The 14,632-nt window shown below is 42.3% G+C and overlaps 1 protein-coding gene across 1 annotated transcript in view; it reads right to left on the bottom strand.

Moving 5' to 3' along the window:
• Positions 1 to 562: 562 nt before the first annotated feature.
• The window catches only part of LOC127000049 (spidroin-2-like), a 107,389-nt gene continuing 93,319 nt past the window's right edge, over positions 563 to 14,632 (bottom strand). Inside the window, exon 4 of the mRNA XM_050863457.1 lies at positions 563 to 651. Within this exon, the coding sequence (XP_050719414.1) occupies positions 612 to 651 (40 nt within the window). The 3' untranslated portion in view covers positions 563 to 611. The remainder of the gene's footprint in view (positions 652 to 14,632) is intronic.

Below are 14,632 nucleotides of genomic sequence, written 5' to 3' on the forward strand. Positions count from 1 at the left end.
CATGTGAAAGACGAAAAAGAATAAACAGAATGAGGAATAGAGGAGAAGGACAGCATGGAGTAAAGACACGTGATAAATTAGTGTAGAGTTTATAACGAATAAAAATTAAAACGATGAATGAAACAACAAACAAACACAATCCATACTAACCCATACAAACAAATATATGAAATACTTCAGACTTATTCCAGAAAAAAAATAAAAGAGGTGAAGAAATAATATTCAAGCGTTTTCCGAAGCAGCGTGAGGCAGGATGGAGTACTCTAACATCAGGTATGGAGATGTGTGGGACGTTGGGAAAGGCCTCTATCCGGCGGTAGACTAGTAATGACTGGTAATGGTGATGACATGGAGAGAATTCGACACAGAAAACGTACTGAAACTTATTTACTAGGGAATCGAATGCAACTCTGAAATATATACACACACATACCGAATCCAAGGCAACTCTGAAATATACACACACACTTCCCCGTACACACACACACACACACACACACACACACACACACACACACACACACACACACACACACACACACACACACACACACACACACACACACACATAATGGCATACATATAAAAGGAAGAAAAGTTTACAGCAGTACTTACACACCCTCGCTCTGAACCTCCCACACATTCACGTACCTGCAAAAAAAAAGGAGGCAAAGTTAGTAAAAAAAAAAACACAATATATGATAACAGCATTTGCGATATCCATGCTTTGAAAAATATAAAGGTAAGAAAATACCTGAAAGAAAATATACGAAAAAAAAAGAAAAAAAAGACTATTCACCCTTAGTTATGAATTTTTTCTTTCTTTCTTTCTCTTTTTCTGTATTTCTTCGTTCCTTCCTTCCTTCGTTTCTATTTCTTTCATTCTTACTTTCTTTTTTTCTTCCTGTCTTTCTTTCTTTCCTTCCTTCTGCCTTCATTTCTTTCTTTCTTCCTTTCCTTTTTTTCTTTCTTTCTTTCTTTTTCTGTCTTTCTTTCTTCCTTCCTTCCTTTCTTTTTATCTTTCTTTCTTTTTTTTTCTTTCTCTTTCTTTCTTTATTTCTCTTTATTCTTTCGTAAGGTAAATGAGCGTTTCTCAGGGTGAGCTTTCATGGTGGAAGATTTCGTTTTATATATGATTTTTTTTTCTTTCTCCGGCTGAAGGCTTTTTGTACTGAAATGAAAGTCGAGTCTTTTCACTTGATTTCGTGTGTGTTTGAGCGAAGAACAAGTTTTAGGCCTTACGAAAGTTTGGAAAAGTGTACAAATTCACCTTAATTGTTTTTTTCCTCGGCAGGTTACAGGTGGGCAGGTAAATTAATAAAAGGAGAAAAGGGGAAAAAAGATATAGAGAAGAAAGAAAGAAAGAAAAAGAAGAGAAAGATTAAAATGAAAAAGAAAGAGAAACAATGTAAGAGAGAAAAAATGAAAAAAAGAGAAAGAATAATAATTGTTTTTTCCTCGGCAGGTTACAGGTGGGCAGGTAAATTGATAAAAAGAGAAAAGAAGTAAAAATAGAAAGAAGAAAGAAAGAAAGATAAAGAAGAGAGAGACTGAAAGAAAGAAAAAAGAAAGAGAAATAATGTAAGAGAGACAAAAAAATGAAAGAAAGAGTAAAAAGAAAGAAAAGGAAAGAAAAAAAGAAAGAAAAAAAAATCATGTATAAACAAATCGTACTCCTGGATAGATAGACAGACAGACATCCATACACACACACACACACACACACACACACACACACACACACACACACACACACACACACACACACACACGCAAAAGAAACAGAGAGATAACCAAATTAAAAGATAGATAAGATATATAGATTAAAACAGATTGTGCGATAAAATAAATTCTCTCTCTCTCTCTCTCTCTCTCCCTGGTTATTTGGCCGGGAACGAGCGAGGGATTGTTTCTCTCCCTCACACTCTTCCACACCAATGAACACAGAGAAAGAAAAACTGGATCCCAATTCTAACACGTGGCTGTGAGTGTTGCTTTTTGGTCACTTCTTTGCGTCTATGGATCGTAAAATAACCTAACCTAACCTAACCTATTCTATCCTATCTCGACCTAACCTAACCTAACCTTACCTAACCTTACCTATCCTAACCTGAACTCTTCTACACACTATATTATATACATTCTCATTTTTCTGATCTGGTTCATATTGACTCGCCTAATGATATGAATGAAAAGGAAACAAGAATGATGGGGGAGGTAGAAAGAGGTAGATGCGTAAGATGAATGAGAGAGGAAGAGGAGAAGGGGAACGTAGAGGAAAGTTTAAGTCGCCAACATCATCACCATCACCACCATCAGTATCACCACCATCGCCACTATCAACATTTTCACTATACGCTATCACTATATTCGCTAAACTTTTCCTTTCCCTTTCCATCCATCCCTCTCTTTTGCTTCATCATGAACCCACTCTTCCTTTCCACTTTCCCTTTCCTCTCTTCAGCTTCTCCCTCCAGAAGAGACCCACTTACTCTCCTTCTCGGCTTTTCTGCTGCTCCCTCTCTCTAGTATCATTCCCTCCTTCTCCTCTTCCTCCTTCTCGTTCTCCTCCTCCTTTCAACTTTTCAACTTTTCCCCACACATTGCTTTTCCTTATCAATCTTCCTCCTCCTCCTCCTCCTCCTCCTCCTCCTCCTCCTCCCAGTCCCCCTGCAGCTCCCAAACTCATGCTTGCCACGCCCTCCGTAATGACCATGCTGAGAGAGAGAGAGAGAGAGAGAGAGAGAGAGAGAGAGAGAGAGAGAGAGAGAGAGAGAGAGAGAGAGAGAGAGAGAGAGAGAGAGAAGGAAAGAAAACAAAGGGAAAAAAATAAGAAAAATAGGAATACGAGACAGTGCCGAAAAAAAAAATAACGAACAAACAAACAAAAGGAGAAAAGGAAGAGAAGAAGCAACCTTGGGCAACACGAAACAAAACTTATACAAGACAAAATATAGGTAAGAAAAAAAAATACGACTGACGAGGAGCGCAAAAAATAAAAAAAGGGGAGGATTTTTAAAGGAGGGAAGTCTAATAAGAAGGAAGCTCGAAATTTTCCTGCCTTGATATAACGTAAAAGTGTAAAGAACCGCCTGGATATTCACCATTCATTATCAAGTCACTTATGATAATGATTGAAGATAAGCCGTCGAGAGAGAGAGAGAGAGAGAGAGAGAGAGAGAGAGAGAGAGAGAGAGAGAGAGAGAGAGAGAGAGAGAGAGAGAGAGAGAATGCGAAGAATGGTAACCAGACCCAAAAATGCTACTAAATAAAGAAAGGAAGTGCGAGGGAATGCAGAAAATCACATCAAACAAACACACACACACACACACACACACACACACACACACACACACACACACACACACACACACAAACGCACCCACCATATAACAAGATTTCTGAGACTCTTCCCCCCTCCTCTTCCTCCTCCACTTTTCTCCACTCCTCCACTTCCCTTCTCCTCCTCCCCAGTTCTCTTCCTTCCCTATGACCCTTTCGCTCCTCTCTTCCTTTCCTTCCTGTGTGTTCTGTCTTTCACATCCTTCCTCTTCTACCTCTTTCTCTCTATCTCCTTCTCCTCCTTTCCTAAATACACCTCCCTGTTTCTCTCCATCTCTCTCCTTCACATCCTTTCCTTTCCAGAATAGAAGAAAGAGAGAGAGAGAGGAGAGAGGAATGGTAGAGGAACAAAGCAGAGGAAGAAAGAATGGCGTAGAGGAGAAAGATGAAAGAGAGGGGAAAATGATGACGAAGGGTACGAGTAAGGGAAAGTAAAAAGAGGAGAGGATGAGAGGAAAGGAGAGATGGAGAAGAGAGAGGAGGAGAGACGTAAATAGAAACAGAGGATTAGTGAGACAGGGACGGAATAGGCATGACTGAGGCAAGGAGAGGGAGGGAGAGGAGCAAATAGGAGAGGCAACAGAAGGAAGGGAAAGGTAGGAGGGAAGCAAATAAAGAAGAAAAGGGAAAGGGGAGGAAATAGAGTAAGGAGGGGAGAAAATAAAGAAAAGAGAGAGAGAGAGAAGAAAGAAGAAAAGAAAGAAAGGTAAAGGAGTAACTTAGTCAATTCCTTCTTATTCTATTTCAGTTCCTTTTGCTTATTTTCTCATTAATTTACTATTTTTTCTTTACATCTCTTACTTCTCCTTTCCCTTCCATCCTCTTCACTCTTCCTCTCCTCTTTTTTTTTTACAACAAAGGAGACAGCTCAAGGGCATACAAAAAAATAAACAATAAAAAAAGCCCGCTACTCGCTGCTCCTAAAAAAGAATCACACTCCCCATCTACATTAGCGAGCCTTCATCTCCTTCTTCTTAAATATTCCACTCCTCCCTCTCCCCCCTTTCCTGGCTCATCCTCCTCCCCCCTTTCCTGGCTCATCCTCCCCACCCCATTTCCTGGCTCATCCTCCTCCCCCCTTTCCTGGCTCATCCTCCCCACCCCCTTTCCCCACATTCTCCTTCTCGCCATCGTCTGCTGCCTCTCTCCCTTCCCTTGCTACAGTATTTTACTTAGATTGCCTCATATTCTTCGGCTTCTCCGCCATCTTTCTCCCCCTCCCCACTACCTTCCCTTTCCAGTTTTCAAAGCGTTCTCATCCCTTTCCTATTTTCCCCATCCATTCCTTTTCCTTTTCCTACTTCACTCCTTCTCTTAGTGTCCGTTTCTTTCTTCGCTTGTTTTCTTCACACCTCATCTTTGTTTTCTTTTTTCTGTTTCCTGTTTTGTCTGCTATTTGTGTTTTCTTTCCCTCTGTTAAATTTTCTAGACCGTTTTCTGCTATGTCATTGCCTCATTCTCTTTTTCTTTCTTGTTCCTTCTTTTTCTCCTTTCATCGTCTCCCACTTTCCCTTTTTCCATCCTTTCCTATCCCATTCATACCATTACTTCCCATATACTTCATTCCGTCTCCTTCATCCCTTCCCACTTCTTATCTCTTCGTGTTTGTTTCTCCTCTCATACCATCTCAGATTCTCTTCCTTCTTCTTTAGCCCTTTCATTCCCTCTTCCCTCTTTCCTACATTCCTTTCCACTTCCATTCTCTACTATCTCTCTCTCCTTCATCCCTTCCCACTTCTTATCTCTTCGTGTTTGTTTCTCCTCTTATGCCATCTCAGATTCTCTTCCTCCTTCTTTAGCCCTTTCATTAACTTTTTCCTACATTCCTTTCCACTTCCATTCTCTACTATCTCTCTCTCTCCTTCATGCCTTTTCACTTCCCCTCACCAGCTTATCTTTCCCTTCCCGCACATTCTTCCTCCTCCTTTACCCTCCGACTCCCTCTCTTTTTCTTCCCCCTTTCCATTTCTCCTTCCAGTCTTTTTCCATGAGCAGGACGTCAGCTTAGGGGGAAAGTCCTCTTCAAGTTGTAAGTTCGTACCCACGCCCGCAGCCACGCACACACACACACACACACACACACACACACACACACACACACACACACACACACATACTAACACCGGCCGTCTCCTGTCTCAAGTCGGCTGTAATGACTTGAAACGGCAGCAAATAGAGGAAGAGAAAAGAGAAAAGGATAAATGGAGGAGAAGGAAGAGGAGGAGACCTAAAAAAAAAAAAGTTCTGATAGTGTGAAAGGATTGGGAGGGAGGGAGGGAGGGATGGAAGGGAGGGATGGAGGGAAGGAGGAGGAGGGAGGAGAAAAAGAGAAACGGAAAACGCTACAATTTGTAAAAGCAGTAAAGAAGGAGATAAGCAGACTGAGGAAGGAGGGAAGCAGGGAGGGAGGGAAGGAGAGAAGGAGGGAAGAATAAATGCGGGAGGGAAGGAGGCTGGTTGTTGATGGTGGTGGTGGTGGTGGTGGTGGTGGTGGTAGTGATGGTGGTTGTGGTGGTGATATTAACGTCCCCTCACATACCATAAGACATCCTCCTCCTCCCCCTCCTCCTCCTCCTCCTCTTTCCGTCTCCTCCTTCCGTCTCTCCTTCCTTCCTTCCTTTACTTTCTGGCCGCCTTTCCTGTATTATTTTCCTTCTTGCTATATTTCTTTGCTCTTCAATACCCTCCGGTTGTCATCTTGTCCTCCTCTCTCTTCCCGTTCTCATACACCTGATTCTATACATTTCCTCCCCCTTCCCCTCTTTTGTCTCTTCTATCATTTGTCTTTTCCTGCCTTACCGCTTACTGATCCTTCTTCTGTTTCTTCTGTTTTTTATTCACTTTTTTCTATCTCTCTCATCTAATTTTCTACCTTTTCCTTCTTTAACACTAACTGATATTTCTTCTCTTGCTTCTGTTTTACTTTTTTTCAATTTTTATTAACAAATTTTTTGCCTTTTCCTTCTATCTCTATCGTTTATCTAATTTTCTACCTTTTCCTTCTTTAACACTAACTGATATTTCTTCTCTTGCTTCTGTTTTACTTTTTCTCTATTTTTATTAACAAATTTTCTACCTATTCCTTCATGAATTCCTTTTTTATTTTCCATTTAGCTTTCTTCTCTTCCTTCACAGCAGTCCATCTTTCCTTCTTTCCTTGCATCCCCCTTACTCTTCTGCCTTTTCCTTCATGAACTCCCTTTTTAATTTTCCCTTTTGCTTTCTTCTCTTCCTTCACAGCAGTCCATCTTTCCTTCTTTCCTTTCATCCGCCTTTTCCTTCATGATCTCCTTTCCTTTCATCTGCCTTTTCCTTCATGATCTTCCTTCTTACTGTTCCCTTTTGCTTTCTTCTCTTCCTTCACAGCAGTCCATCTTTCCTTCTTTCCTTTCATCCGCCTTTTCCTTCATGATCTTCCTTTTTAATGTTCCCTTTTGCTTTCTTCTCTTCCTTCACAGCAGTCCGTCTTGCCTCCTTCCGCTTCATCCGCCTCACCGGGCAATGTTCCTTTAGTTCAATCCCCATAATGTTCTCCCTCGTTTCCTGTCTTTTAATGCAATTTTTCACTCAGTGTCTCCTTTTTCCAACTGTCGGCTTTCTACTACTCCACTTTGTTCCCTTCATTCCTTTCACCCATTCACAAATTTCCCTTTTTCTTTTTTTTTCAGTTATCCCTTCATGGTCTTTTAATGCCATTTTTCATTTAGTGTCTCTTTTTTTCGAACTGTCGTATTTCTGTTACTCTACTTTGTGCCCTTCATTCCTTTCACCCATTCACATATTTCCACTTTTTTTTTCAGTTATCCCTTCATGGTCTTTTAATGTCATTCTTCACTTAGTGTCTCTTTTTTTCGAACTGTCACCTTTTTATTACTCTACTTTGTTCCCTTCATTCCTTTCACCCATTCACAAATTTCCCCTTTTCATTTTTTCCAGTTATCCCTTCAATGTCTTTTAATGTCATTCTTCACTCAGTGTCTCTTTTTTCGAACTGTCGTATTTCTACTATTCTACTTTGTCCCTTTCATTCCCTTCACCCAAATCCCCTTTTCTTTTTACCCACTCATCCCTTCACTGCTATTTCATTCCCCTTTTCATTTTTGATAACCTAACCATTCCCCCCTTTCCCCCTTCTCCATTATTTTTGTTCTATCCCCGTCTAGTTAGTTTCCGTCATCATCCTTATCCTCTTCCCTCCCTCTTCGCTGCCGCCCTCTCCACCATCACCACCACGCAATCCTAATCATCGCCAACACCACAACCATCATTTTTGCAGAGAAAGCACACACACGTTGCAAAAGTTTAATTCTCTCTCTCTCTCTCTCTCTCTCTCTCTCTCTCTCTCTCTCTCTCTCTCTCTCTTTCACACACACACACGCGAGGCTGAAATATTTGTGGCGTAATGGAAATGAATTTTATGCCGGATTCATGACCTTAATCAACGCTTCTCGCTTTCCTCTCGCGCGTGTTTGTCTCTGTTTCTTTGTCTGGTTGGAAATGTTTGTCTCTTTTTATCTATCTCGTTGTCTGTCTGTCTATCTGCCTTATTTTTCACTCTGACAGATATTTTTTTCCATCTGTCTAATTTTATGCCCGTTTGGTTGGCTAGTTTTCTGTTTATCTGTTTGTCTGTCTGTCTACAATTATACATTAACACTTATATATCAACTTACTATTCCTTAAGTCTTTCCATATTCCAGTTTCTCCATCCTTCTTACTGTCGTGTGTTTCCTTTTATCCTATATCTATCCACCTGTCTCCTTGTCTATAGCTTTTTGCCTACCTTTGTATTTGCCTAACGATGAATCTTGCTCTTCTAACTCTGTCTTTGCGTGTATCTGATCCCTTTCTCTCTTGGCTGTGATATACATCGTCACTTTCGTCAACAAAGCACCTAAGTCATTATTTTCTACTTTACAGGAAATCAGAAAAGAACTGTCATTATCTCATTTGGCTTAAGACTTAGGCAGAGGTAAAAAGGCCAATTCTAGAACACTCAAACCCTGAATGACGAAGGCAACTATACAAAACTGGGCGTCACATGTTGAAAATTTGATGTAGAAAAAAAAAATGGAAATCTTTGAAAAATTATTTAGGCAATTATTTTATGAGGGTGACGATATGCTCCTTCGTTCTCCTGCATATTCGCTTCTTCACTGTTTTGTTCATCTATAGGTAACTGGTGCACGTTTCTCTGTTGTATTTGCGAGGTGGCAGCTGAATGTCTGTTTGTGTCTCTGTCTGTCTCTCCGCTATTCTTTCTCTGGCTGACCGTCACCGCACTACAAAAAGCCTCAACGCCACTGTTCCTCCATTATAGTCTCTCTTGCGCCATTTATTCCCCTTTTTCTTACGTCTTGCTCTGTGATCCGCGACGGTCGTGAGGCGAAGGCAAGATAAGTGCGAGAGAGAGATAAAAAGCGACTGAGAGAGAGAGAGAGAGAGAGAGAGAGAGAGAGAGAGAGAGAGAAAGTTAGGAAAAGATAGAGCATAGGAAACATAAAACAGTCGCGTCCTGCTCTTTTTCTCTTTTTTTCCAACTGTTTATTCCGCACGGCTTCGTTAAACTTCCTTCTGTTGGCTGCAAAGTTCGAGTTTTTGGCGGTTTGCTGTACAAGGAATGTGGAGGCTCGCCAACATTTTTTTTTTTTTCAGCACGCTAGTCTTGTGTGTATGTGTGTGTGTGTGTGTGTGTGTGTGTGTGTGTGTGTGTGTGTGTGTGTGTGTGTGTGTGTGTGTGTGTGTGTGTGTGTGTGTGTGTGTGTGTGTGTGTGTGTCCCATGTAATTACCCGCATACCTGCACATCTTTTTTTTTCTACGAAATATTTTTGGCGCTTGTTACCGTTGGGAGTACTGAGCCAGAAAGGCAGAATAGAATAACACATTTGCATACTAAATAATATCATCACTCTAATCATCATTTTCATGGTATTTGTAGATATCTGAAGTCATCGTGTTGACTAGTTTATTATTTACAGCAAAACATAAACATTCCCGACCTTTCAAATACCCCTTTAAATGCAGAAGTCCAACTAGAGTTCTGTCTGAGAGTTTGTTTCGTTGTTTGTTTATAAATTGTTTACAGATGAAAATATTCTGCCTGCTATGGCACTAGAATGAGGAAGACACAAAAGCCCAGAAACAAAACTTGACAAATTTGGAAACATGAGGGCCTCATCACCACTCTATATTTCTCTAACTGTCTCCCAGAAGCCTTCAGCATCATTGATTTCTGAATCAGCAAGATCGGTGTTTCTTAGTACTCTCCATTGTCTGTCTCAGTCATTTATTTTGTAAGGACCTACGATTCCAGGAAATACTCTTCCCAGTGGACCAATGGAGATCACATTCCTTGACTTAACTTCTTTGGGATCAATGAAGCTCAAATTTTTTTTAATATCAGTTTTCTGAAGGGAAATCTCATATTGATGTGATGTACACTCTCAATCAAGAAACTCAAGCAACGCTTCTGAAAAGCTTCCTGATTTTGTTTTGACAATCCATGGGTGTTATTTGTAACTGCTGCAACTAGTTTAGGACCCAGATATATTTCATTAAGGGAAACAAAGTTAGATGGATCTGTGTACTGCATATTTTCAACAGCTGTTTTTCTTAAATGTTCATTCTTAATGTAACAGTCCATGATTGTTCTACAAACTGTGCTTACAGAGTGGTGCAGAGTATGGATCTGAGGTTTTTCAGACTGTATTCTCTTATTGAGGTCATTAAGGAGAGGAAATATGAACTCCAGAAACTGTAAGTACAGCTTGTTTGTTGGGTCATTCAGCTTATCCAAAATTGTCTCAGCTGCTAAAATCCTGTCAGAAAAAACTGCATCTCGGAAATACAGCTCAAGGGCATTATACTGTCCCAGGAGACGAGGCACTACTGCTTGCAATGAGAACCAACGAGTCTGACTAGGATGAAGTAACATGTGGTTTTACACTGACAAACTCATGGAATTCTTTAAGTTCAGACACTCGCTTAGAGCTGGACATAAAGTAATTATATACATCCCTAGCTAACTGTTCTACTGCTCTCGGGAGTGTTGCACAAGCATAAAAGGCACATAAGTAGAAGCTGTGGCAAATGCACTTCATTAGAAGTAAATCAAGTATGTCATCTTTAATGCGAGATGATAAAGAATAATGGGCACCCATCATGGTACTGGCACCCTCTGAGGCAAAACCAATCATGTTATCTTTGAAGGGAATCCTTTCATCCACTACAGACTTCACTACAGCATCATACAAATTTTGGGCACTAGTGTTTTCATCTGGAATCAAATCATAGAACGCATCAGTAACTTTTTTGCCAGTCAATGTTCGAAAAACTATGCGTAAGTGTTTAATGCACCCTTTGTCTGTGGATTCATCAGCCATTAATGAAAACGTTCTCTTTCATAACATATTTCATCTCCTCCTTGCTAGACTTACTAATCACATCGTTTATCACTGCTGTGGTTGTTGTTCTGCTAATTGCTTTTTTTTTTGCAATATCCGAGTCTTTACATACTGACGTCATCAACTCTGGCAGGTGTGTCATGACATTTAAGGGTAGATTATGTTCCACAACAAATGCAGCCATCCATAGCTGCTCTCCACACAGCTGTAAATGGCACATAATATTTCCAATAATTGATACCTCGCCCAATTTATTTTCACCACCACAATCGTCAGATTTTTTTTTTATCACATTACAGCAGTAACATTCCTTGCAAAAAAATTGACCTAATCTGAATAACCTTTGACTGTCACTCTAATAATGTTTAATATATATACAGGTCTCCGGTCGCTCCGAGGGCCCGGACTAGAGTGGCGCTGGCAGCAGTGTCACCGGCCATGCCCGTCCCTTTAACCTGAGGCGGCTCCCCCTCTCCCTCTCCCTCCCTCTCTCCCTCTCTCGATGTTATCACCCAGGCACGTCTCTCCCTGAACAGACAGGTAGAGATGGGGAGGTAGACCCGGCGTGGCGTGAACTGGGGAATTGCTTGTTTGGGCCAGAAAGTGAGGGGGCGGAGGGAGGGGGGATAGAGAGAGGCGGGGAGGGACTCGAGATGCTGATACGCGAGGCAACCGAGAGGGAGTGGAAAAATAGGCACGAAGAGGGACTGGGGTATGTTAGGACGTATGAAGAGGGAGAGGGAGTGGGTAGGTGGGCATGGGGATGAGAGGGAGAGCGCCTAGGGTATGTTGCAATGTGTGGAAAGGGAAATTAATAGAAAAGGTAGGCGTGGAAAGAAAGGGACTCGAACTAGGGTATCCTGGAACATGTGGAAAGGGAGAGGTATGGGAGAGAAGAGAGAGAAAGAGGCTAGAGTGTACTGAGACGTGAAGAAAGGGAGAGGGGGAAATTATGAATGCTGGGAAAGAAGAGGAAGAAACGATAAGAGGAAATTCATTTGGAACAGAGGAGAAGGGTAAGAACTCGAGATACAGTACGCATGGGGGAATAGGGGCAATAGGGGCAATAGGGGGAAGGTTAGCGAGGATTGGGAAGTGACTGAGAGTGGTGAACGAGTGGGAAGAAGCGGAGAAGGAATATGGAAAGACTAGGGCTAGCAAGACCTGTGTGAAGGGAAGAAGAACAGGTACGAACATAAAGGAAAGCAGGCAGAGTAAATAGTTATGAGAAGAGTTACAGGAAATAGATTGGGAGGGATAGGGAGAGAGTAAGAATGGTGGGACTTATAATAACGGATAGGGAGTAAATAAGGAGGTATGGGAAGGGACGTGGAAAGGCTAGGAATGTATGGGGAGAAACTAGAGATGCAGGAACGGATAGGAAAATGAACGGAGTGGATAGGGATAGAGAAGATATACTGGATCCATGGACACGTGTGAAAGGGATGGAAAGGGGAGGAAACTTGGGAAGGGACGGGGACGATTGGGGAGAAGGGAGTGATGGAGGTGATGTCGGAAGTGTGTAAACAGGAGGAAGGGTGAGTTAGGGTGTAAGGGAGAGGAGAGGGAGGAGGAAGGGAGGGTCAGAGACGGAAATAGACAAACTCTCCTTTCCTCTCCCTCCCTTCATTTCTCTTCCACACAACCAGGACCTTCTCTCTAGAGCTGGCCTTCCCTTCCTACCCTCTCTCTCCCCCTCATCTCTCCTCTCCCTTCTCTCCCTCCTCCTTCCTCCCAACTTCCTTTCTTTTTTCGCTCGTTTTCATTTCTTTGTCTACTTTCCCACTTCCTTGTTTCCTCACATTTCCTTTTCCCCCTTCCTCACTTTCCTCTTCTATCGGTGTTCTTCCTTTCCTCCTTTTCTTTCTTTCCTCAATTTTCTCTCCCATTCTTCCTCCTTCCCTCTCTCCCTCCTTGCTTCGTTCTCCCTGACGTCTTGCTAGAGCTTATCTTTCGTTCCTTTCATCAGTATATTTGTTTTCCTTTCCCTTTTTCTCCCTCCCTAACTTTCGTCTCCTGCTTCTTGCTTTCTTCTACGTTCCTTCTCATCCTTCCTCCCTCCCTCCCTCCTAACATCATTCTGCCCGTCCCTTGCTACAGCTGATCCACGTTTCCCTGGGCCGCGGGTGTTGCCTGGTCGGCCTTAGAGAGGATTACCCGCTCTTTATTCCGTCTTAACCTCGTCTCTATTGGACCATTTGGCGGCAAGTCTGGGTGGGAGAGTCTTTGGCCAGCCCCCGTAAAGCCCGCTGCTATGGATGCCTGGACCAAGAGGACGTGAGGGAAGGAAGGAACCGCCCACTTGCCCGTCCGTGTTACTGCCTCAAGTGGAAGTTAAGGACGTGAAGGAAAGGTGCGACTGATCCTGTTTTGTGTTTGTGTGAATTAGTTAGATGTGCAGAGTAAAGATTTTTTTTTCTGGACACTTAAATGGCATTCTGAACGACTACAAATGGCGAGAAAGATAAAGAGATGATTTAGTGGAAGTTAAAGACGTGAGAGAAAGGTGCGACTGATACCGTTATGTGTTTAAATGAATTAGAATGGAGAGTGAAGATTTTATTTATCGACATTTAAATCGCATTCTAGACGATTATATAAGATGAGAAAGATAAGGAGATTAATAACTTTCCATATCTCTCATTATTATATTGCTTTACTTGTTACTTTATCATTTTCCTTACTGCTAAATCACAACGTAGCCGAGAACATATGATTTAGCTGTTGAGGGAAGTATCCAGATCTGTTAGACGAGTATAAACTATAAAATAAAATGTGAAATCAGGAACACGTCACTTTACTACGGAGATTTTTCGTTCCCAGGGCGGAAAAGGAGTACAATTTCCTTTTGGGGGGGTAAGGGGGCGCAGCAGGGTAGGTACTTCACACCCAGCAATATTCTTTTTTACGACACCGGGAAAAGGAAATTACCGCTTCAGAAATAAATAAATAGAAATGAAGTGGAAGCTGTCCGAATTTAAGAATCTTCTCGGCCGGTCATAAATTCCAGGACACGCACCGGCGGCCTAGGTAACAAGTTCTCATTTTTGTATGCATTTTTTAGCTGTTGTTGTTCTCTGGGAAAGCTGTTGATAAGTCTTCGTTTTATCCTCCTCTGCCTTTCCCCAACATTACATTTTTGGCTATTTTTTGTTTCTACTTTGGGTGCAGGTTTTGTTTTTTACACTTCAACAATCCTTCAACGTACCTCGCCCTCCCTTCCTCCTTCCCTCCTTCCCTCCCTTCCTTCATCTCCTTCTTTCCTTACCTCTTGAAATGTCACTCCCACCCTTCGCTTTTTTTATTCTTCCTTTGCTTTCTCTCTTGCCGTGGTACGCAATCCGCCACACTTTGTTTTCTTTCCTTCTTTCCTCTTTCATCACGTTTCCTCTTTACCCCTCCCTTACTCTCCTCTTTTATCTCATTTCCGTTTCTTCCCTCTTTTTCCTCCTTTCTTCAACTTTCCCTCTTTCTGTCTCTTCTCTTTCCTCTTTCCTCCGTCATCTTCCACTCCCGTCTCTCCTTTCCTTCTTTCATCCCTCCCTCTCTCCTTCACTATCTACATCACTTTCCCCTTATATCCCTCTCCTTTCCCCACCCTCTTCCCTCCTTAACTTTCCCCTTCCCTCCGTCACCTTCCCCTCCCCTCCCCTCCCCTCCCTACCCCTCCTCTTGCAGTAGCCCGCCGCCCTTCCTCGCGACCGCCGCCTCGACCTATTGATTCGGGGGGAAAAAGGCTGCCCCGTCCCTCCCTCGGCCAGACACAGCCTCCAGACGCGCCCCGCCCCACCCCTTCCGTGCAAACCTTAATACTGTCCCCATCACTGACCCCATTCACACCCAGAAACCCATTACACTTCGAGTCAAACCGCCACAATCCATTACG

The sequence above is a fragment of the Eriocheir sinensis genome, chromosome 17 (assembly GCF_024679095.1).
Source record: "Eriocheir sinensis breed Jianghai 21 chromosome 17, ASM2467909v1, whole genome shotgun sequence".
NCBI classification, from domain to species: domain Eukaryota; kingdom Metazoa; phylum Arthropoda; class Malacostraca; order Decapoda; family Varunidae; genus Eriocheir; species Eriocheir sinensis.